The following is a 24,394-nucleotide window of genomic DNA, read 5'->3' as shown; positions in this document are numbered from 1 at the left end:
GTGTAGGTCCTCAGGTTGGACCCTCTGTGTATTTTTTGGCTGATTGGTAAGCCGCCTTTGGTGTTTTCCACAGGTCTTTTCTGTTTTTAACCTCTGCTGCGGGTTTCCCTAAGAGGTGTTTCCCTGTTTGGTTTTGGGACGACTCATACCCTAGGTGGGGTACTTGTTGGCTATTGTATAGTTTGTTCTTAAGCTGGGCGGGTGTGGATACCTTCTGGGGTTCCTTGCGTTTTCCTGGCGTCACTGTATACCGCTTGGTGCTGTTCCTCTCTTTTTCTTCAGCCTTGGCGCAGCTTGCGCTGTTCCAGGCTCTGTGTCTTCCTTCTCCCGTCTGCGCTTGTTGGCTGTGGGGCCATTCCTTCCTTGTTCCCTGCCTCGGGGCCGACACCTGTTCATCTGTCCCCTTCGCTGTGTGTGTTCTCCTGTGGCGGGCTCTGCCTCCGTTCCACCTCTTCTCCTTGGATTTACGGGTGGTTCTTTTCTTCCTTTGGTACTCGCTTGGTGTGGTCTGTCCCTCCGGGTTTTCTGGCGGACACCCTTTGCTCCTCGGGTAGGCTTGTGGTTTCCTGGCCTTCACTTCTCCTTGCTTACTTCTGCTTGGAGGGGGCTGGGCCATCCTTCCTGTCCCCATGACACATCCCCTGTTGGGGTCCTGTGTTCTTTCAAGCTGGTGAGGTTCTCTCGCAGTCCTCCTCCCCTCTGGGTATGGCTAGGGTATCTATTCTACATTAAGGAATCTGCGGCTAGTAGTCTCTATCAGATGTACAAGTTACTTACCTTCGGTAACGATGTATCTGGCAGAGACGATTCTAGATGCAGATTCCTTCACGGCCCGCCCTTTCTCCCCGTTCTGCGAGGTCCCTTCAGCGTGGTCTTCTGCACTCGCCACCCTCCAGGTGGCTTTGTCTTTTGCAGGTGCCCTCTTTCACTTCCTCCCTGGCGGGATGCTTTGTTCTGTTTATTTGTTCCACTCCTTCTTTTCTGGTGATTGGACGCTAAGTTAATCTGTACTTCTGCATTCCTGCACCCTGGTTCTTCCAGTGTGGGGCCTACACATAACCTTCTCCCTTTTTTCATTGCTTGGGGTTTCTGACTCCTCTGCAATCCTTTGGTTGGGGTCTCTTGGCTGTGCCTCAGCCCTTAGCTTTTTACAGGGGATACGACACTCCTTGATGATGTTGTCTTGGGGTGCTTTGCCGTTGCTGGTCTGTTCCGGGCTTGTTGCCCTCTCAGCCAGATGATCATGGCTGTCATAATACTAACGTGAGTGAATTCAGTCCTCCGTTAGAATTAAATAATGCCCCCTTATTAACAGTGTTTGACCCTATAACAAAAACTGAAGTCAGCGAAAGTTTAGGAAGGATCAAGTCTGGCTCTCCAGCCGATCCCTATCCCCCCCGTTCCTGTGCCAAAATGTTACCACTATTTGTGGATATCCTAACCACTGTTTTTAATCTGTCATTTAACCAAGCCACGTTCCCGCGAAGGTGGAAATTGGCACAGGTTAAGCCTATCCTTAAAAAAACCCTAGCCGACCCTAGCGTGCCTGCAAATTACCGCCCTATCTCTTTGCTTCCCTATTTTGGGAAGGTATTGGAGTTTTTAGTCAACAAACGTCTCACGGCCCATCTTGAAACCCATAAGCTCCTCGATCCCTCCCAATCCGGCTTCCGTGCGGCCCATAGCACGGAGACCGCAGTCATTGAAGTAGTGGACAACATCAGGCTAGCCTTGGACCGTCGAGAATCTGCAATCCTGGTCCTTTTGGATCTGTCTGCAGCATTCGACACCATCTCCCACAGTATTCTCAAACATCGTCTGTGGGAGATTGGTGTCAGAGGGAGGGCCTTGGACTGGTTCGAGAGTTATCTGGCAGACCGTTTCACTACGGTTTCCGTGGACGGGATTGTCTCCTGCTCATACCCAGTAACAGTGGGGGTCCCGCAGGGCTCTATTCTCAGCCCCATGCTGTTTAACGTTTATTTAACACCTCTAGCCGATATCATCAGGTCTTATGGTTTTGACACACTATCGTATGCCGATGATACCCAGCTGCTAGTGACCTGTGACCCTGACCAGTCTGATCCGGATCAATGACTGGATGAATCTAAATAGGCTCCAATTGAACGGTGGGAAGACAGAGGTTATTCTATTTGGGAAAGCCGAACAGCTCTGGACCTGTGCCTGGTGGCCATCAGAGCTGGGCACCTGTCCCTCGCCCAAGCTAGCAGTCCGCAATCTGGGCATCACAATTGATAACTCTCTGTCCTTGAAGACCCATATAAACCAAGTGCTTGGGACTTGTTTTGAGATTATGCGTATGCTACGTAAGATCTTTAAATGGCTACCCACAGAAGCAAGGAAACCTTTGGTCCAGGGTCTTATTAATAGTCGCCCTGTTCACTGCACTCAACCAGGATTTACTCTCCAAACTTCAAATCCTCCAGAATACGGCCGCCAGACTTGTTCTGAATCTCCCCTCCCGCACTCCCTCTGCCCCCACCCTAAAAACCTTGCACTGGCTTTCGATTCGCCAAAGAGGGCGTTTTAAAATCTTAAGTCTCACGCATAAGATAATGCATGGCACTGGTCCATTGTATCTGGCTAAAAAACTTCAATGGTATGTTCCAGGACGCTTTTTGCGGTCCAGCTCTAGACTTTTTCTTGTCCAACCTCGCATTCGGACAGCCCGTAATGGAGGTCGATCCTTTTCATACTTGGCTCCTTTGCTATGGAATCAACTTCCATTGGATCTGCTCTCTATAACGGACCATCTACTCTTTCGTAGAAAGTTGAAGACCTGGCTTTTTTCTCAATAAATGTTGATACATGAGCATTTTCAGTCACTCCCCGGCTTCTTTGTCTTGGTTGCTAGCGCCCTGAGACCTTTGGTGATTTGTGCGCTTTACAAAATTTTTTGACATTTGACATTGTTATGGATTGTGGTTGCAGACTTTCTTCGTCTGCCACAACGTTTTTCACATGTTTTTTCTGCCTCCATAGGGGGATATCGCCTTCGCTTTGCAGGGTTGCTTCTCAGAGCGGTGCTCTGCTCTTTCCTTGCCATGACTCTCAGTAACGCAGTGCTTGGCACACTCCCTAATGGTGTTCCTCACCATTCGCTTCTTCCCTTTCTGTTTCACTTATTTTTTCGCACACTGTTCCCCCTACTCTCACAGTTTTGTTTGTGATGACCCGGCGTTGTGGCGCGGAAAAGTTCTCCGAAGAAAACTGACGTCAGCGCGCCGGGGTGGGACTTATGTGACCTCACTGACGTCACGTCTGCGGATGATTTTAGGGCGAGGTCGCGTGGTACCGCCCCCGGTGCGCAGGGGTGCTGTGGCAAAAAATTTCCAGATCCAGTCTCACGCCTGGGGATAATCCTACGTTAAGATATCTGCGGCTAGAATCGTCGCTACCAGATATATAGTTACCGAAGGTAAGTAACTTGTACTTCTGGTCCCAGAGAGAAAGGCCTCTCTACGCAGGGGTCCAGAAACATGTCTAGTGGTGGCTGGCTGCCTACAGCGGGTCAGAGACCCCAAAGGGTTTGTAGTTTTTCAGAGGGCACCTCTGATGTGCCCTCTGGGTACATGGTACAATAAATCCCACACTGGCAACAGTTTGGTAGTTATTAAAAAGGAGTATTTTCGTACCAAACTATCCTGTGCTCACGGAAGCCATCATGGTGCTGTGGAACTCGAGTTGTCGAGTATCCAGCCTTTGTACTCTCAATGGCTTCCCTGGCACTCAAAATATTGAGGAATAGACCTCAGAATTGTATGCCCTTTCCTGTGATATAGTGCACCCTGCCTTAGGGGTGACCTACCTATGCTTTCTGGCAGTTCTGGCTGGCATGATAAGTATAAAGAAATTTCTAAAGCGCTCTAATACCGGAGGTGTCTTGGCGCTGTGATGTAAGTAGTGAGGTAAGAAAGCAAATCAGATTATGGTTGGATCTTAAATAGGTGATGTTTTAACATTTTCCTAAAGAGGGCATGATCGGGTTGAAGTCGTAACTCCAAGGGCTGGAGGTTCCACAATCTTGCGGCACGCCTGCCAAAAGAGCGACCACCCCATCTCGCCAATTTGAATCTCGAAGTACAGATAAGGCCTTGATTAGCAGACCGCAAGGCACGGGGCCGGAGATAGGGTTTAAATCTCTCTCTTCCATCATTGGCGCCACCCCCAAAACTGGCCCGGTGAACCAAACAGAGAGCCTTAAACTCAATCCTCTGCTGGACCGGAAGCCAATGCAGGGATTTCCTTCCTTCAGAGGTAGGGCAGCCCCTAGGTAGGTTCAAGATAACACGAACTGCAGCATTCTGTAGGGACTGAATTTTTCCCACCTGAAACTTGTCCATCCCTAAAAACATGGCGTTGCAGTAATCCAATCTGGACATAAACAAAGCGGCCATCACAGTCTTCTGGAGCGCCTGAGGAATGTAAGGGAGAATTTTCCGGAGAGTTTTTAGGAGATAAAAACTCGATGACGTTAAGCTATTGATCTGGGCAGACCTATCTAGTTTATCGTCCAAAATCACACCCAGATTCCTTACCTTCGTGACCGGGAGGGGGCACTGCCCAGCCGCCGCTGGCCACCAAAGGGAGTTCCAGATAGGACCCTTTCCAAACTCCATCACTTCTGTCTTCTCGGTGTTAATTTTTAAAAAGCTCAGGCGCATCCAGTCCATCACGTCAATCAGGCAGGCATGAAACTTTGCCGCTGTTTGGTCGGGGTGATCCACAGTTGATATTACTAACTGCGAATCATCCGCATAGGAGACCAGCGTGAAACCATGCCGTCGTACTAAACTAGCCAGAGGTCTAACATAAATATTAAAAAGGGTCGGGGACAGCGCTGACCCTTGCGGAACTCCACACGGGAGGGAAAAATATGTCGAACGTACCCCGGACCATTGTAGGCTTTGTGTGCGATTATCTAGGAAGGACGCCAATAGTGCCCACACACGATCCACAATCCCAACTCCCTTCAGACGCTGGAGCAGTACCTCATGGTTAACGGTATCGAATGCAGCGGACAGGTCCAGGAGGACAAGCACCGCTCGCCCCCCTCCGTCCACTGCATCCCTAATCCCCTCGGCTGTAGTACCTAGGCAGGGTGCCATGTCGACTTTGTCGTTTTCTCCCTCACAGGGGCCTGCAAGCTGCAAAGGCAGTGACATGGTCCCAGTGAGGGGGAACCCAGGGGACCTCTTCAGCTCCCAGGCCCTAAGTACCCAGGCTACCATTTACTAGGGACTTACAGGGGGTAGAAGTACCCATTGGGGATTTGTGTTTAGAGAAGAAACACTGGCACAGGGGACACGTTTGGCAACCACATCAAAACCAGGCATAAGGTGGGGGCTAACCGTGCAATAAGAGGCACTTTCTCATAAGCTCTGAAAAACAAATGGGAAGGTTTATTACCTTTGTAACCGATTGAATTTAGTGGTGCCTCACTATCAGCTGCTTGTTCTATCCAGTGGGAGCAAGCTAAATCTTTTCTCTCCATTCTCTTTGCTTCTGGTGGGATTAAGTTTTGATGTTTTAAAAGTTAACTGTTCAGATCCAAATAGTCTTATTTTGAGTTTGTCAAAAGATATAGTACAATTGAGGACTGAGTGATCTGACCATAGGCATAGTTGTATTGAGAGACTATGTAACCAATTAAAGGTTGTCCAGATACCTAAAATATAACATTTCATATTGGGCCAGAGATCTATTGAGACAGATTAAGTGGTTAATTCAAGAAATTCTTTGCCTTTGCTAATAAATAGATTTATCAAATAGTTTAAATCGAACATATACGTCATTTAGTATATTTCAATGTAAAGCAGAATAAGTCAGTATTCAATAGGAGAATTATCCATATAGTCCGGCGTAAGAAAGTGCCCTCTTTTTGCATGGTTGCCTCCGCTTATGCCAAACTGCTGATGTACTTTGACTGAGTGTGCCCTGGGATCCTGCCAAACAGGTACCCAGGGCCTATGTTCTTTCCCTAAAACTGCATTAAGACAAAACCCAATTAACAGTCTTTGACCACAGATCAGTCCCTTGTAAATGGTACCATAGGTACTAAGGGCACTGTGGCCAGGGAAGGTCTTTAAGGGCTGAAGCACTTAATGTGCCACCCTTAGAGGCCCTGTACCTTTATACACACACAGACGCAGACACACGCAGACACATGCAGACACACCACCCACCACCGCCCATTGTAGGCTGCGTGTTTTGGTGCAGAACAAGGTGAAGGGTTGACATGGCACACATCCCTGTGTGCCATGCCTACAACCCACTGCCCTGGCATAGGTCAGACACCCTTTTAGCTGGGTGCACTATACCAGTGGTGAGGGTACAGCTGCATGAGCCCTGTACCCCTACAGTGTCTGCCAATTCTTAGACATTGTAAGTGCAGTAATGCCATTAAGAGTATATGGCGCTGGGAGTTTGTCATTACGAACTCCACAGTACCATAATGGCTTTAATGAAAACTGGGACGTTTGGTATCAAACTTCTCCGTACATTAAACCCACACTGATGCCAGTGTTGGATTTAGGGCCTCTTAGAGATGCCCCCCTGATAAACGACCTAACACTAGTGTCCAGGCTGAGTTGCTGCTCGCCAGCTGGCACCACCAGACATGTTTCTGGACCCCTGGGTCGAGAGCCTGCTGCTCTTGGGGGTCTGAAGCAATGCACATCCTGGGATGAGGGGTTAAGCCTCCTCCCCAGGATGGGCAGTTTCCATGAAGGGAAAGCTTTAAAGGTTTACCGCCTTTGTGAGCTTCACCAGGCCGTTTGCTGCTTCCAGCAACTGGCCCCAACCTCATATACAAAGGTAGGCAGAGGTAAAAGTAGATAGCACCTTACTCTCTATTTGTGGTAGTGTTGGCGAGCAGTAAGGCTTTATCAGAGGGTAATGATAAGCATTTGTTTTACACACTCAGTCAGCAAATGTTACACACTCAAAGACTGAACTCAGACCAATTTGTTTTGTATAAAAATATTAAGTTATTTTATTTCTAGACCCAACCCAAGTCTGGCACAGCTAGGTGAAATAAATGCTTTGCAAAATCGATAGCAGTGTTTTGCAATTCAATGCAGGTTCAAATGCAGTTGACAGAAATATAGGTAAGTTAAAATGTCGAAATTACTTTTCAGATTACTTTTTAAGTTACTTTTTCTGGGACCAAGTCAGTGGGCGTCCTCCTCTTCTCGGCTTCAACACTGCTCTCCGGTCCTTATTCGTCTTGGTTGGTTCTTGTCTGAGAAGGCACTGTTCAGGGTGCTCCTAAATACTAGATTTAGGGGCCTTACAGGTAAGTAAAGGTTGGGACCAATGGATACCTTCCTTTGGGTGGGTACACCCCCTATTACGCCCCTAATATGACACCCTCGAGTGGGAGGGGGGGCATATGCCTCACTCTGGTTGGCTGGGTCCCCCGATATGCAAGATGGCTGGGACTGAGAGTTGTGCTTCGCCTCGCCCGACTGAGGAGTGGGGTTGGGTTGGCAAAGATGGGCACACCTCCCTGCCTCACTTGGTTATCCCCCCAAAGTAGGGGGTCAGAACCGATAGAGGCTAGTTTCTGGAAGCAGCAAAAGGCCTGGGGAAGCTTACAAAGACGGCAAGCCTTTGAAGCCCTCACTACCCAACAGCAGACTGACTGCAAGCAAGTCTTGCAGCAGTATGCTAAGCTCTTTCCCCTTAACCCCTGGTCAGACAAACGGGTGTACCCATGATGTGGACACTGGGGATAGTATACCTGTCAAAAACAAAATCTATTGTCGGTCTGATCAAGTTAAGGAGAGCATCAGAGCTGAAGTCAGCAAGATGCTGGAGCTAGGGGTTATTATACCCTCTGAGAGCCCCTGGGCCAGCCCAGTGGTTCTAGACCCCAAACCTTACCCACAGGGTGGAAAGAGAGAAATGAGGTTCTGTGTGGACTACAGAGGGCTCAATTCTGTCACCAAGAAAGATGCTCACCCTATACCAAGAGCTGATGAATTGATAGATACGTTAGGTGCAGCCAAATTTCTAAATACCTTTGACTTAACTGCAGGGTACTGGCAGATTGGCATGGCACCAGGAGCGAAAGAAAAGACCGCATTCTCCACACCTGATGGGCATGATTAGTTTACAGTTATGCCTTTTGGTTCAAATAATGCCCCTGCCACCTTCCAAAGGTTGGTGAATCACGTCCTTGCCAGATTGTAGTCCTTTAGTGCAGCATATCTAGATGAGATTGCTGTCTTTAGCTCCACCTGGCAGGATCACCTGATCCACCTGGGGAAGGTTTTAAAAGTCCTGCAAACTGCAGGCCTAACTATCAAGGCATCCAAATGCCAGATAGGGCAGGGAACTGTGGTGTACTTGGGCCACCTTGTTGGTGGAGGCCAATTGCAACCCTTACAGCCCAAGATCCTGGTAGGAGCGCACTACCTATTTCTTCCTCCAATTGCATAACAAATGTGACATTTACGCTGTCGATCATAACGTCTCCTTCTGGCAGCACCATCCATGAACGGACAAGTTTTCAGGTTTAAGTTGAAGTCTGCATGCTGATGCGTTTTGGGTTTCGGCTAGTAGATCTTGAGTCTGTCTAGAAACCGAAACTTAAATTGTGAAGGAAATTACTTGTAGTTATCCGAACCCTACATTAGATGGAGGAATAGTGTAGAGCACATGATCCCTAAAACCGCAATCTTCAAACAGTTGGATATAGTTAAGCTACTTCGGCCTTTCCTGTGTGTTTAGTTTAAGTGGAGGATTTCATTGCAGATTAAAACGAATCTACCATCCTTAGTATAAGACAGTCAATGCTAGTTCAAACTATCTCTAAAAATACCAGTAACAATTTCTCAACTCGTCTGCAACCGAAGAAAATTTGGATCTTGTAGAAACCAGTGACTTGTGCAGTAATTGAAGTTATTTTATCGAAATCTGAATATATATATATATATATATATGTATATATATATATATATGTATATATGTATGTATGTATGTGTGTGTGTGTATATATACATATATGTGTATATATATATGTAGAGTTTGGTTTTAGAACTACCTTCTATAAGTGGTTTGATTAGACGTTTACAATCGTTGAAATGTATTTTGTAATTTCAAAATAGGATGTTTAGAACATAAAGATTAAGTAAAATATTTTTCTAATTATATGCTGTTTTTTTTTTTTTTAAATCGAAGATCCTAGTGGTAAACACTCACGGAGAAGTGTCACGTTTGAATACCAAGAAAGAACTAGTAATGAAGGGGAATGTCAATTTTTTCAAATTGGGGCAAGAAGGAAAGTATCGTATATATCACAACCAGTACAGCGCAAATACATTTGCACTAAACAAGCACCAGCACCGAGAGGACCATGACAAGAGGCGGCACCTGTCCCATAAATTCTGCATGACACCTTCTGGGGACTTCAAATGGAATGGGTCTGTGCATGGGACAAAGATCCTGACCATATCTACATTGAGACTCACTATCATTCAGTTGGAAGGCAACGTCCCAGCAGCATTCCTTCATCCCAACTGGGCTTCTCATAGGTAATTAAACTCTATTCATGTTCTAAACTATTAATTGTTATCCTTATTGCCTTTCCTTCCCCATTTTTTTAGATGGTAATTGTGTCCTTTGCTATACATGCTAGCAGTCTTTAGTGGCTCTTGGTAAACTGTTTACGTTTTCTGTTTCTTTTTTTCTTCTACACATGCTTTACATTAAGTAATTCCTAAAAATGCCTTTGCTTTAGTGTGATGCTTTTTCTTAGTGCCCCCTGTCAGTCAGTTAGGCTTACAGTCAAGCTGAATGACAAGTACTCCCTTGTTACAGAATTACTTTCTCAGATGCAAGAAGTCAAGTCTTACTCCTGGGGAATGGCCTTGAGTTAGAAATACTGCAGCGGTTTATACATTGGATAACAATTAATATAACGTCCAAGCAGTTCTTTACTTTGAAAATAAAAAGCATTTTTTAGCAGTTAAATTTGGCTCTAAACTAGGGTCTATGCCTTTGGATGTAGCACTCATCTATAAGACTAGTCCCATAGCAATAGCAACTTATGGTGCTGGTGTATGGGGGATAACAGACTATTCACAGATATAGATCAGGAGAAAAAAAATTGCGCAGGCTTTTGTTCCTCCCTAGCTGCATTCCCTCGTCAATAATGCACGAGGAATTTGAATTGCAGTATTTGGCTGACAAAGTAAGGATGGCACCGATGTTACTAGGACTTTGTTTGGTCCAGATCTGAGGTAGCACTGACACAGTGAGCGATCAATGATTATTTAAATTATTCAGGGGCCACAAGATCAAGTGGCAGAACTATGTGAAGAACGAGTTGCGATCAATAGGTAGGATAGAAAATGTTTACTTATACGAGGTCCATCGACTGACAGACCAGATTACTGGTAAAAAGGGAGCTACTGCACCGGATAGCCGAAAGGAGGTTGGAGGGTGAGCAGAAGAAGGGTTTGGTGAGGATGTATTTTCCTTTGTACACTACATCTAGCATAGAGCCATATCTGCTGAGGGTACCCTGTCACCAGGGATTTCTTCTGTTATGATTTAGACTTGGTCTGGCCTACCTTTTGGTGTCTTAACTTTACAATATTTTACTGAGAAAGATTTAGCTCTGTGCCCATGCAGTTCAGTTACACCCCAATCTCAAACGCACATGTTTTTTTCCTGTGAGCTTTATAAAGGACAAAGAATTTGGATCCTAAGCCCCTATGAGGATTTTAAACATGCAAATAGGCTTTATGGTATTTACAATTGCTTCAGACTGAGCAAGTTTGTGTAAGTGTATATAGATTTTTTGCATGTGTAATGAAACCCAAGAAATTAGTTGAGAAATAAGGATGAATTCTTTGATGCTTGCCTGCTTTAGTACCGTATAAGTGAAATGTTTTGAGATGTTTCATTTTGTATGTAGTATAGCACTTTATGTGCACTTGTATTTCGAGATTAACTTGATTGTACGTATCTTGTGATTACTAGTGTCTGATTAAAATTTTAAATTGGAATTTTAATTGTTTTTATGTGTATGCTGTTATGGTTTGTTTCTAAAACCAAATAAAGTACTTGAACTGAAACTGTTAAGTAAAATATTCAACATTAAAAACGAAGAACGTTGAAAATGGGAAGTACCTTCCACCTTCTGGCCCAGTTACAACCGTGCAGGTGTTTGTAGATGCATTACGCTAGGTGCTAGACATGTGGTTAACGTTAAAAACTATGGCCAGTGTTATCCTCTGGAAGGGTCTTCGAGGAAACTATTTTGCAGTCAGAAACCTCCGCACTGCTGTGTTAGTAAATGACTGAGTGGCCAGATTGAATGATAAACTGTTGCTGCTTTTGTAACTGATGTCTCGCCCTCTGAATTAAAGATATAGATTCCAGATAATGGTCCACTTATGAACATCCAGAAAATGCAACCTCTTCTAGCATAAAAACCCATCACACAAATAAACAAGACCCACCTTTACAGAAATGTTCGTAAGATTCTTCTATGGAATTCTTTAGGGAGAGGAGTGACCTGAATTCCTGTCACTACTGCAAAGCACAGTGGCACAAGACCAGACACAGGAGTTGAGTGTGTTGCCAAATGGACCCTAAATTAGTGATAGTGGCTGGTGAATGTGTCATGACTTATGAGGCATCCCTAGATGACTATCTCAGTGACCTTGGCGTGTCTGTGATGGCCAGTCAAGCCATGTAGTCCAGTGGTAGGGGCACCCATGGGTCAGGGGTATCCAACGATTGGAATGGGCGGCTGGTTGCCCACTGGCAACTGGTCACTGAAATATAATATTGACTTTTGCTTTAGCTTGCAATATCCTCAAAACTGAATGCTTGGAATCTGGTTCCATGCTTGATGTGACCTTCAGCAGGCAATAGGTTGGGACTCCAAGATGAAGGTTGAATTCTAGATTTCTTCTGACCTTTAAAGAGCGCTGAGGAGGTTCGTATAGGTGCCCAGTGGGTTTGGGGAGAATCTGGGCCATCTTACTGATTAAATCAAGGGAATAGATTCTCGACCCAGTTGATGCTGTCTGCCTGAGGGAGCATTGTGGCTCAGCCTGATCAGATGCCCTTGGTGCTTCCAGTTATCTGGATCTGGACTCATCAGTGTAATTAATCTCCTTCTTGAGTAAACCCCTCTCTATTCTCCACAGGTCCAGCTTCAAGGCAATTTTACAGGCTTTCCACACTAAGTCTGGAAGGAAAGTGTCAACAAACACATTTTTAGACTTATCTCCTGGTGCTATGGCACTGGACCTCCGCAATGAACTTAGTGTTTGAATCTGGTATTAGCTAAGGAGGGAGCAGGTGTTTCTCTGGTGGCTGGGTCTGGCTAGTCGGAGAAGGCAGCACTTTTCAAATATCCAAACTCCTTTCCAATCATGGGGGAGCATACATCCAAATCTGTTTTTTATTGTTTTTTACTTCACAGGCTCTTTCCTGCGATCTTCTCTCCAGGTTAGGCTAGCTCTGCTGAATATTTAATGGTTCTGTCAGCTGAGCTATTTTACAGTGGCGTGTTTGTCAAAGACATGAAATAGGTGGTCATTTTCACTCTGGCAGGCAAAATCTGGCTACTTCATGGGGGAATGGGCTGGCTATCTCCCCTAGGTACACAACCAGTATCAAGGGAGCAAACAATCCTCCACTAGCATATCCACAATCTTGTGCAGCACATTTCTAAATCATCCAATGGACTCCCAACATTCAGCAGTCTGTTTGCCACACAGGAATTGCACATGAACTGTAACTTTAAACACTGAAATCTCTGGACATGATCCAGACATATTGTAGGCAGATGACCCCAGTTATGTGGAAACTTTGCAGAAAGGGAGCCATTAGGCACCTCTACCACATGAATGCAGGTATAAAAGAACTGTGCCTCTGGATTGAAATTACACTGCCATTACTGCGATTGTCATATAGCCTAGGAGTGTGCAGCAGCTACCTTCAGAACTTTGTGTACAGTAGTCCTGATCTCACCACTGGGCAGTTAAGAGGAGAACTTCCAGAAGGCTGGCAAGATTGTTGAGCCCCTATGAGGGGAGGCACACGGCTTTCCATAATAATCAGGGTACGGCAGCTTCACAAATCAATATAGAGAACTTTGATCCCAACATTTAGAGGTAATGATCATATGATACATTTTTAGACATACAGATTTAGTTTTTTTAACTTTACAATGTTGTGTATGTTCCAAGTTGATAACATCAAGCACTTGTATCAGCATTATATAACATATGAATTGCCACAACAAAGTAATATTCTATGATACAAATACTCTTCACCGTGAATCATCATGCTTTCATCAACAACTACATTATTCTATTAGTGTAGCATTTGAAACCTTCAGCAATGGGCCCCATATTTTGGCATGTTTCCGATATACCCTCCTGCACCTTATAAACAAGGTGTTCAGTCTTTGCAGAGTAATTGATACCTCTGCTCCACTTAGCAATCATAGAGGCTATGTTCCATTTGACAATGAGGAGGCCCATTACAATTAGAGTTCGGACATGTTACAGGCTCCCTAGGTCTTTTAGTATCCCAAGGAGTACTAATTTAGGTTCTAAGTTCAATCCTCTGTCTGTCACCCTCCCCAAGGCTCTGCCAATGCTGCGCCAGTACCTCTGTATTACGAGGCATTTCCATATATAGTGTTATAGATACGAAGTGAAAGTGAACAACCAACACAATTAGGGTCTTCTGCTCTTCCCATGCGCCAAAGTCTTGTAGCACAGTGATATCAATGTAGGTACTTAAATTGGATCAGGTGAGGATGTGGCCAGGCAACATTTTCGGTTCTGTCCACTCCTCGTCCTCGAGTGATCCTAAGTCAAGCACCCATACATATCTCATCCATTGAGGTGTCTGGTGAGTTTATTACTAGTGACATGTAAAGCAATGAAATGCCTCCCTTGCCCAATCTATCAACTAACATTTTAGCTTCTAAACTATTTATTTTTTAAACCTTTATTTTTCAGTTTTGTAGAACAATACAGGGATAAACAATCCTCCAGCAGTGGTAAATATGGGAGAAAGCAAAGTACACTTAGATTGATAATGGCTTTAAAGTTTATATTATTGGTGTACTGGGCACACAATGCCCCACATAAGAAGGAACCAGACTTACACTGCAGGACAGTTCCCCACCTCTGTTTGAGTGTGACTGGGACTGGACCCCTTACCAAAGTGCAGTGCGTGTCCTTAGGAGTGAGATAAGGCCTATGAAGCAAGTTGTAGTGTATCAACTTAAAACCCGAGACAGTGTGTTAATTCAATCACTCGTGTCCATTCCCCTTCATCCAGTGGTGTCTCTCCTCAAAGGAGATTAATGTCACTCTGAGGTATATGTCCCCATGATGGGCGAACCCACCATTCTGCCACTCCTGGAAGGACATATTGTCCATTCACTGCCTAGCTTTTAAGGATTAACCACTAAAAGTGCTGCTAGCCATTCACTATGTGTTTGTAAAGCATGCCTGAGCTGTAAATAGCAAGAAAGTTGAGCTGTGTGTAGGCTAAATGCTGCTGCTATGTCTTGAAAGGACTTAATAAGATCACTGCTCAAGACTTTCCAAGAGTAGAGATGCTGATCAAGTCCCATTGACTGAATCCAGGGAGTCTTGCTATTTGCGCAAAGCAAGTGCCCTGCCAGAGTGGGGTCACCTCAGTGGGTTTTTATATAAGACCTAATGTACCTGAGGGTGACATGCCAGCATAAGATAAGACGCCTTGTGACTGGTGTAAGTGAATGGGGCACAGTTCTAGCGTTCAGTAGGTTAAAGATCCCATGCCTCTGGTAATTTTAGTTCAAATCGGTTGGGTGGACCACCTTAGAGGCCCAGTAATATAGTTAAACATCCACCCAACTAAAATATGTGTCATATGGTAATTTGCTAAAGTATACAAAACGGGGATGGATGGAATGCTTGAATTTATCATGGTAATTACTCGTGCCACACCCCAGTCCTTTGTTATTTTGCACATCATGCCACCTCAGTTTGAACTCCGCCATATGCATATCAGTTTTGACCATGCACCAGTGGGAACAGTCTAGCTCGAACTGCCAAGTCAGGTCCTCCCTGAACCAGAACACAAGCAACCCCGGAATGGTTTCGCCCTAATTAGTTCTCATCAGCCAGCTATACCTTATTTCTGTTGACACAGTGTGCCGAGTACCCACATCTGGGCATACCTATTCTGCTGAGGGCGACACACTAAAGTATACAAAAAACTGATGGATGGAGTTCTTGAAATAATCTCAGCCACTTGTAATTACTTGGGCTGCATCGTCGTCAATTGTTATTTTGCACACCATGAAAAATAACGAAGGACAGATAGTTTTGTAAGATGTAGAGAAATTGGGGATGGAAAATCATTTTAAATAGTACACCCCCACCTATAATGAAGAGTGGTGGTGAAGTTCAGGCTTTAATGTCAGTTTTAACCCTTGTTAATAGAGGGGCTATGTTCAGATATTAATATCTACGCTGAAACAATATCTTTTTACCTAAATATTGAAAATGGTCTCCAGCTTTACTAAGCCTGGTAGCAGTGGTACATTTCTCATTACCGACACCAAGGTCGATTTCTCCCAGTTCATGCCAAGCACAGAAGCATTCCCTTAGATCTGGAGGATCTCCAGAAAGCATGGGATCGTTGTCTGGTTGCTGCACAAATAGGAACAGGTCAGCAGTCGGGAAATCCTGTCCTCGTAGCTGTCTATCCACTGAAACCCGCTGTCTCTGGCATCTTGTCTTATTAGTTCCTTCCGGGGTTCAGCTGTTGGTACGGATAAGAGTTGGGGGAGGGACACCCCATGACACACTCCAATTGAAAAGGAATATTGAGCGAGTTTGCCATTAACTCTGACTTGCACTCATGGGACAGCATAACAGGGTTTTGATTAATCGGTGAAAACATGGACCTAGTTGCATCTAACGCAAGTCAAAGGCCATTTCGATCTCGACTAATAGGGAAGTGCTGGCATTATGATGTTTGTTTGCTTGGGCTAATGTGTTGTCGAGTCATCTAAGGCAACTTCTGGTGCTTCTATTTGGCATGAATCCGTTCTGGTCCTCGTGTACTAAGGTACGGATCACTTTGAAGAGCCTAGTTGCCAAGATCTTAGTGAGGTTCTTCGTCTTTGTATTTATCGGAGAGATGCAACAGTACAACACAGAATCATGTATGATTTACCAGGGTTTAGAACAACTGAGATTGTAGCCCTTCACAAGTCATTGGGTAAGGAGCTCCTTTCATAAGCAACTTCAATAGATGCCTTGAGGTGTGGGCGATTAGGAAGGGATTACCAATGGATAACCTTTCCACCCCACGGCTTCCAATGGGGCAGGATCTCCTCATCAGTGATGGAGAGATCAAAGTCATGGTGTGTTATTTCAGAGTACCTACATGGAGCTCATGTATAGTAGGGTTCCTTTCCTTGGCCTCAGGTGGAAGCCTATGCGAATGTAAGTCTTGTAGTATGAGGCGAAGGCTTCTACAATATGTACTGCTGTCTGGGCCATGTCTCCCCCTCTGGTTATTATATAAGGGGCTATCCTGCCAGCCCAATCCGTATTACCCTGCCAATAAAATAATTTCCCATCCTTTTCCCCCATCTCATGGACTCTGCTCTTGGTGTTGTGCCATCCTAGGTCAGTGGAGCCGCACAGTTTTTTTTGAAGGGCAGCTGGTTGTAGGGTCTGTTGCAAATCTCTGTTCTAGTTCAGAGATTTGGGTTTCCAGTTGGGTTATCTCTACTTTTTTGTCCAACTCTTTGTTTTTTGTGTAAGCCTTGGCCTTACTCCTAATCACTGTTTTAAAGGACTCTCGAGTGTGCTAGGTGAGGGAACTGATTTTGCATTGAGGTCAAAGTACTTTTTAATATCATCTCTAAATTGGTCAGAAATGGGTCGTCCGCAAGCCACCATACATTCAAGCTATAGGGAAGTGATGGGAGAGACCATTGGGGAAAAGGCAGGTGTGTGCAACCACATGGCCTCTGCAGCAGGAACCAGCATGTAGTCTATGCATGAAAAGGAACCATAGGGGGTGAATAGCAAGTGTATCGTTTGTCTGTTACATGGTGCTTTAGGCAGCTGTTAGTAAGGCCCAGCGTATCTGCCCACTTGGAAAGGTGTTGGGATCTGAATACAGTTGTAGATTTGCTTGAGTCAAGAGGTCAATCCATTATGGCAATGAAATATCCTTCTATGATTATTATCCCAGGAAACGATTCTGCAAGCCACTGTCGGTGTCAGGAGTGTATGAGGGGCGTACATGCTTATAAGTGGCTTTAGGCGACTGTCTGAGTCCAATGTTCTTGAAGTATCTTCCCAGGGCGTAAGTGTGCACCACGCTCACTGTAAGTGGAAATCACTTAAGGGGTAATATGCCCACCTCTTTGGATCTCTGGGTATACCCCGAATGGTAGAATCTCTATTGAGTAGACCTTCGCCCTAGGAACTGGCAAGTACTGCCCATTAAATGAATTTCTTGCAGCATTTGTACTGCAGGATGATGGAGTTTAACATATAACATGACTTACTCCATTTAATTTTGTGGTTAATTCCGTTAAAGATCTATTATAATATTAGATAGTCCTGTTGAGTCACTTAATGAGTCTGTAGTCATTCCCGGCTAAGGGAAATGTGTGGAGCTAACGTGCATGCATGCCATAAGTGCTTGCATGAACAACTAAACCACAATGTAAAGCACAACACCCCAATCATCCAGCATTGTCCCCCATCCCCCACTTCCAGTGTAAAAGCTTCTGTCACCCTGAACTAATAAACTTGAAGAACAGTTGAGTAAAGGGATAAAAAAAAGACAGGGCAAGGAGGAATCAAGTGTGCAGGAGCCAGGGAAAGGGGAGAGGGGGAATTGTGTATTGGGGGGGACGGAGTGGGATTGGCGCACTGCATAATGCAAGGTTGGTTCTCTCACGCTGAATGCAAAAAGTGTAATGTGTTATTGTAGTTCATGCACATTCCGAAATAGCGTTAGGGAGTCGAATGATGGCTAACAGCCTTTCTCAACCACATGGTGGTTCAACAAAAGACTGTAGAACTGGATGGTCCTCCTATGGTGAGAGGCAACGGACAATAAATTAGAGTATTAAGTGATCGTCAGTTGGCCTAGCCTCATGTAGTCATCCGTGACCCACGTCTGGGTCAGAGACAACAGGGTGTATCGAGATGCATAACCTGTCTGGGGTCCTGCAGTATCTAATCCATTCGTTCTTGGTTCAGATGGAAGTCCGGCCAGTGTCGATCTCTCGCTCTGAATCAGAGACTGCACCTTTGGAAGGACAGGCTCTGTTGCTGTCTTATTTTTGCTCCTATGTGCGTAGATGCCTTGGTCACGTCCAGTGCCTGCAGTGGATGCCCTGTTCTCTGGGGCCAGTAAGTCGCTATGAGGTGGCTGTTGCTGGTAATTCTCCAATGATTTCCTGGGCAGGGGGTGGGGGTATAATTGAGGTTTGGGAGGGTGCTCCTTAACTCATGACCAAACTTGCTCAAGGCACACAAAGGAGTAGGCTTTCTTATTGAGGAGTGGCTTCAGTTTCATGGGGAACATAAGCCTATAGCTTAGGCCACTTACCTGCACTTTCCGCTTCACTTAGTCAAAGGTTCATCATTGTTGTACTAGTTCAGTGTAAACTGGGAGTATCCAGATTTTGTGGGATTTTATGTCCTGTCTAATGATCTGGCAACCCTGAGAATAAGGTACCTGTCCCTATAGTTAAGAAAATTTGCAATCATTGTGTAAGGCAGCACATCTGGGGGCGGTCTCACAACGAGTGCTCGGTGAGCTCTTTCTCAGTCATAAAACCGGGAGAAAGTGGGGCGTCATGTTTCTCCGTTAGCCAGCTCTCAAGGAAAAGTACTGAATTGTCTATCTCAACTCCCTCTGGGAAACCCACCAGCTGCAGGTTGAAGCTTGTGGTCAGTGTTTTTCAGTTTTTACCCTGTGGAGTTTAGGACTTTAATTCTGTCTTCTAACATAGATATTGTATCTTCTGTTTCGGTGAGGCGGTCTACAACGTATCTAGGAAAGGACCATGACAATATTATATTCTGCACTAGTCTGGGACTCGAGGACCTGCTTCGAGGAGGCATTGGTACTTAAAATTGTATCTCTTGTATCTGATATACATACTTAACAGGTCATTTCGATCTTCAAACCTTCATTTGGTTACCTTTCTGCAATCAAAAGAGCTAGAAGTGGAGCACTGTCCTTTAATTGTTATGCAACTACGCTCTGAAATTCTCTCCTCTTGGCCATCCAAGCTGTAGACAATAAGTTATGCTTTCGAAAAGCTCTCAAAACCTGGCCTTTCTAAATGTTCTGGACTCCCTAGATGTTTTCCTCCTCCTTTAAGGTGCAGGTACTCCTAACTAGCGCTGGGATGCCTCTGTTGCAATGCGCTTTACAAATCCCTTAGCATATCATAGCGTTGATTTCAGGCCTGGTGGGGGATCTGTGGGGGGAGAGGGGCTGATTGTGGGTCAGTTGCGATAAGACTCGCATGCAAGAGCGGTTTATGCCAACAATCCGCTCCCCATGGGCAAGTCGGAAGTGCACCTTCCACTCGATTGGGCCCTGGCTCAGTTTCCTATGTGACTCAGATCGAACTGCACTCTGCCTCCAGGCAGCAATGGGCAGCTACCTGGTCTCACGCCTCTGGCTGTGGAGCTAAAGGTTTTAGCCTGTGGCATGGTTATGGGCAGCATGGGATGCCGTCGCTCATCTCAGTATCCCCGCCTGAAGTAGACCGCTTCCTTTGAGCCGGCTCCTGTCCACCCTGCAACAAGCCACATCCTCTGCCCCCGAAGCTGTCATGGAGAGGTTCTGGCCATGGGAGGCTTATGGAAACTTTTGTTTTTTAACTCTTGTGGTGTAGGACTGACACGATTCGTGTGGATTATGCAGGATTTTAGGGGAGATTAGGACAGGAGGTTGTAAAGTTGCGTCAGCCAATTTGCGCGGCCAAACCACCCACCCACTATTGGTTCTTTTAAAGAAAAACAAGATAAATGCCCACTCACCTCATTTATTTCTGATGAGGTGTTTTATAATATTTTGGAGTCTTCAAAGAGGTTCACCAATGACTCTTTGTCTTCATTTATATCAAGTCATTGTAAGGACATTGTTAGGAATTCATTTAGTATATGCTAAATACAGTATAAATCTTAAAGAAACAGTTAGGTATAGATTCATTACCTTAGAATTACCCCCAGGCGTCAGACTGGATACGGAATTTTTTTTTTATCAGCAGTACCCCTGCGCGTCGGAAGGTGGCGTCAGTTGACTCCGTGTCCGTTGTTGGCGTCGTGGTCGCCGGGATGACGTCACGGAAGTTACTTAGATGCCGCCATCTCGCGATGACGTCAGTTCTTTCTTTTTCCACACCGGCAAGCGCAGATTCGGAGAGTGCGGTACCCCCGGTCACATTTTGACCGACGATTTTTGCGACTTTTGTCGACTAATTCTTTTTCGAGTCTACATCGACTCCTGGTGCACGAGGAATGACCGGTTTCAAGGCCTGCGGTTTCTGTACTCGACTGATGTCAGTGACGGATCCGCACCGCGTGTGCCCTTACTGTCTGGAACGCCACCATGACTCCAAGTTGTGCTCCGACTGCCAAACCATGGCCCCAAAGTCTTTGCGGAAGTGGTCCCGAAAGCTACTCGAGGCCCGGCAGTCGGCTCCGCTTCATTAGAGGTCCCGGTTGCGTGGGTGGGCGAGGGACTGATTGCGGAGCCATCACCACTCCTCGTCTTAGTCTTCGCATTCTGTGTCAGGTAAGTCGAAGCACAAGAAGAAGTCGAAAAAGCATCAGCGCTCTTCGACTTCCCCTCGTCTGTTGGCCGACGTGATGAAGGGTGCGGGTGGTGCCCCTTCAGGGTCGACTCCGGCCTTCCCTTCCTGAACGGGAGCGACCCCATCCCATCTTCGTCAGTTCTACGAAGCGATGCATGCCATCTTTGTGCAGCCCGACTCCACCGGTGCGCCTTCGGGCCCGCAGACTCGGCTGGGGACCCCATGGACTCGACTGGGGGCCCTAGGTCTTCAGTGCTGGCACTCCAGCCTCAGCACCGCAGGGCCCCCTTGGATCCAGGCCTGGATCCGGATTGGCGCCGATCGACTTTATTACATCTCCACCGGCGCCGATTCCACCGGCACCACGTCTGCAGCCGATGCCGGCTGGACCTCCAGCCGGCGTCGACCCCGGCTTCCACCCCAATATGGATACGTGGCTGGACCAGCGCCGATGGGTACTTTTGTGCCTGTAATCCACCCTGGCCATTTTCAGCCAGTTTGGCAGCCAGAGGAGGGTGTGGAAGACTGGGAGGGGTCTGGTGATCCTTTAACTGACCAGTTGCAGTACGACCAGGACTGGAGAGAGGAACTGAGGGATGCCAATGGTCTGGACACCTCACCAGACTTTGGCATGTTGTCTCCTCCTACCGTGACTACGGAGGAGGGAGCGTCTTATGCAGTTGTGTTGCCTAGGGCGGCCGAGGCCCTAAACCTCAAGCTACCTACTGTGGCAGTCAGGACTAACCTCCTGACAGAGGTGCTTCAGCCGGCAGCAAGCTCTTCGGAGCTCCTGCTGCTGTTTAATGAAGCCCTCACGGACATCCTTTTGGGCACCTGGTCCAGGCCCAACACAGGGGCTGCTGTGGATAGGATGGTTGCCCGATGCCACCACCCAGCTCCGGGCGACCCCACTTTCCTCTCCCAACACCCCTCCCCCGAGAGCTTGGTGGTCCAAGCTTCAGCATCCCAAAGTGCATTCCCTAATGCACCACCGGACAGGGAATCCAAGAAGCTGGATCAGCTTGGGAAGAAGGTTTTTTTTCTTCCTCCAGTTTAGGGATGCGGTCGGTGAACACCGCATGTCACTTGGGCCGTTATTCCCACTCTGTGTGGGATACGGTGGTGCAGGTGCTTCCTCAGTGTCCGGAGGAGGCCAGGCCCGTACTCTGCTGTGCTGTTGCCGAGGGGAGACATGCAGCAAAGTTCGCCATCCGCTGTGGACTGGACACTGCCGCCTCACTGGGTAGGATCATTTTAACGTCGGTGGCGCTTCGCCGTCAAGCCTGGTTGAGAACGGCTGGCTTTTCTGGGGATGTCCAGAACACCTTGATGGACATGCCCTTTGGTCGTTGCCTGTTTGGCGACAAAGCAGACAGTGCGCTAGAGCGCTTTAAGTACTCTTGCGCTACAGCACCCTGCACGGTCTGCCTTTCGCCCCTTTCGTGGCCAATGAAGCGGTGCCGCAACACGTTTCTTTCAGAGCCACAGGCCGGCGCAAGCTGTTGAACCTCAGCGTGGCCGGGGATGTGGGAACCACCGACGTGGTTCTGGGGGCCAGCGGGCGGGCCAGTCCACCACCGCCCCCTCTGCAGCAGCCTCCAAACCCTCCTAGTCCGACCTTTCAGGCCCATCAAACGCCAGTGGACAGCAGGATCCGCCATCACCATCTCCACTGGCGCACCATCACTTCGGACAGGTGGGTTTTGTAGATAGTCCGAAGGGGCTACTCCCTCCCCTTCAAGACTATCTCACAAGCCCTGCCACCCCAGTACCATCGCATGTCGGGGGATCACCTGGCCCTTTTCCAACAGGAAGTTACGCCGCTCTTGGCTATGGGGGCCATAGAGCGCGTTCCTGCCCTGGAAGTAGGTCGTGGTTGCTATTCCCACTACTTTCTGGTGCCCAAGAAGGACAAGGGCCTACGTCCTATCTTGCATCTCAGGGACGTCAACCGCTTCCTCCGGAAGGAGAATTTCAGTATGTTGACACTGGCTCAGGTCTTGTCTGGCCTCCACCCTGGAGACAGGATGGTAGCGTTGGACTTGCAGGACGCTAATTTTCACATCCCCGTCCTGCCGGCCCACCGGCGTTACCTGTGGTTCACGGTAGGCCGCGAGCTCTTTGTTTACCTTGCTCCCCTTTGGCCTTACCAGCGCCCCTCGGGTGTTCACGAAAGTGATGGCGGTGGTCGCAGCTCATCTGCGCAGATCAGGGGTTCCAGTCTTCCCCTATCTCGACCACTGGTTGTTGAAGGCGGGCTCGCCTCAGGCAGTCGTCTCCCACCTCCAGACTACGGCCGACCTCCTGCATTCTCTGGGGTTCTCCATCAACGTGCCAAAGTCACACCTGACACCCTCTCAGAAGCTCCTCTTCATCGGAGCGGTTTTGGACACGACACAGTTTTGGGTTTATCCCCCTGAACAGCGAGTCTGGGATATTAGGGCTATGATTCCAATCTTTCAGCCTCTATCCCGGGTTTTTAGCAGGAGGACCCTGAGGCTGCTGGGCTTCATGGCCTCCTGCATCCTGCTGGTCGATCATGCCAGGTGGCATATGCGGGCTCTGCAGTGGGACCTGAAGTTCCAGTGGGCGCAGCATCAGGGGAATCTGTCCAATTGCGTCCAGATCTCGGAGGGCACTGCACGACAATTGCAGTGGTGGCTTACGAACCAGGATTGGGTCAATGGCAGCTCCCTCTCCCTTGTCCAACCAGAACAAACAGTGGTGACTGATGCATCCCTTCTGGGATGGGGCGGCCACATGGGAGAGGCGGAGATCAGAGGCCTCTGGTCTCCGGTGGAGTCAGAGCTCCACATGAACCTACTGGAGCTTCGGGCAATCCGTCTTGCACTAAAAGCATTCCTTCCCTCTGTCCGGGGAAGAGTAGTGCAGGTGTTCATGGACAACACCACTGCCTTGTGGTACTGCAACAAACAAGGCAGGTTGGGGTCGTGGACCCTATGTCAGGAGGCTCTCAGTCTCTGGACATTGCTGTCACATAAGGGCATATCTTTGGTGGTTCAACACCTGGCAGGTTCACTGAACCCCAGGGCGGACTAACTCTGCCGCAGGTGAATGATGGATCGCGAATGGCGTCTTCACTCGGAGGTGGTGCAAGGTCTCTTTCAACAGCGGGGAGTGCCTGGATTAGATCTGTTCCCCACCGAAGAGGACGTGCAATGTCCGCAATTCTGCTCATTGGAATTTACTAGGCGGCACTCGCTAGGTGACTCTCTGAATTGCGAGTGGAGTGCTGAAGAAGATCAAGCGCAACCGGACCCAAGTCATTCTTGTGTCTCCGGATTGGGCACAAAGTCTGGTATCCCGAGCTGCTCAACATGTCCATCAATTTCCCCGATCCGATTGCCTCTTCGGGAGGTTCTTCTGTCGCAGCAGCAGTGGACGGTCCTCCACCCGAACCTGTCCAGCCTCCACCTCTTTGCGTGGAGATTGAGCGGCGGCAGTTGACGTCATTTGATCTGCCTCCCAAAGTCTGTGATGTAATCTTGGCAGCCAGGCGTCCCT

The 24,394-nt window shown here is 47.2% G+C and overlaps 1 protein-coding gene across 5 annotated transcripts in view; it reads left to right on the top strand.

The window, feature by feature from the left end:
- Positions 1 to 24,394, top strand: part of BPTF (bromodomain PHD finger transcription factor) — a 1,440,172-nt gene that overhangs the window by 178,462 nt on the left and 1,237,316 nt on the right. For all 5 annotated transcript variants that reach the window (XM_085617259.1, XM_085617261.1, XM_085617262.1 and 2 more), the window contains exon 8: positions 9,208 to 9,560. In XM_085617259.1, the coding sequence (XP_085473385.1) occupies positions 9,208 to 9,560 (353 nt within the window). The remainder of the gene's footprint in view (positions 1 to 9,207; positions 9,561 to 24,394) is intronic.

The sequence above is a fragment of the Triturus cristatus genome, chromosome 7 (genome assembly GCF_964204655.1).
Source record: "Triturus cristatus chromosome 7, aTriCri1.1, whole genome shotgun sequence".
NCBI lineage: Eukaryota > Metazoa > Chordata > Amphibia > Caudata > Salamandridae > Triturus > Triturus cristatus.
This window is presented reverse-complemented; position numbering and strand designations above follow the sequence as displayed.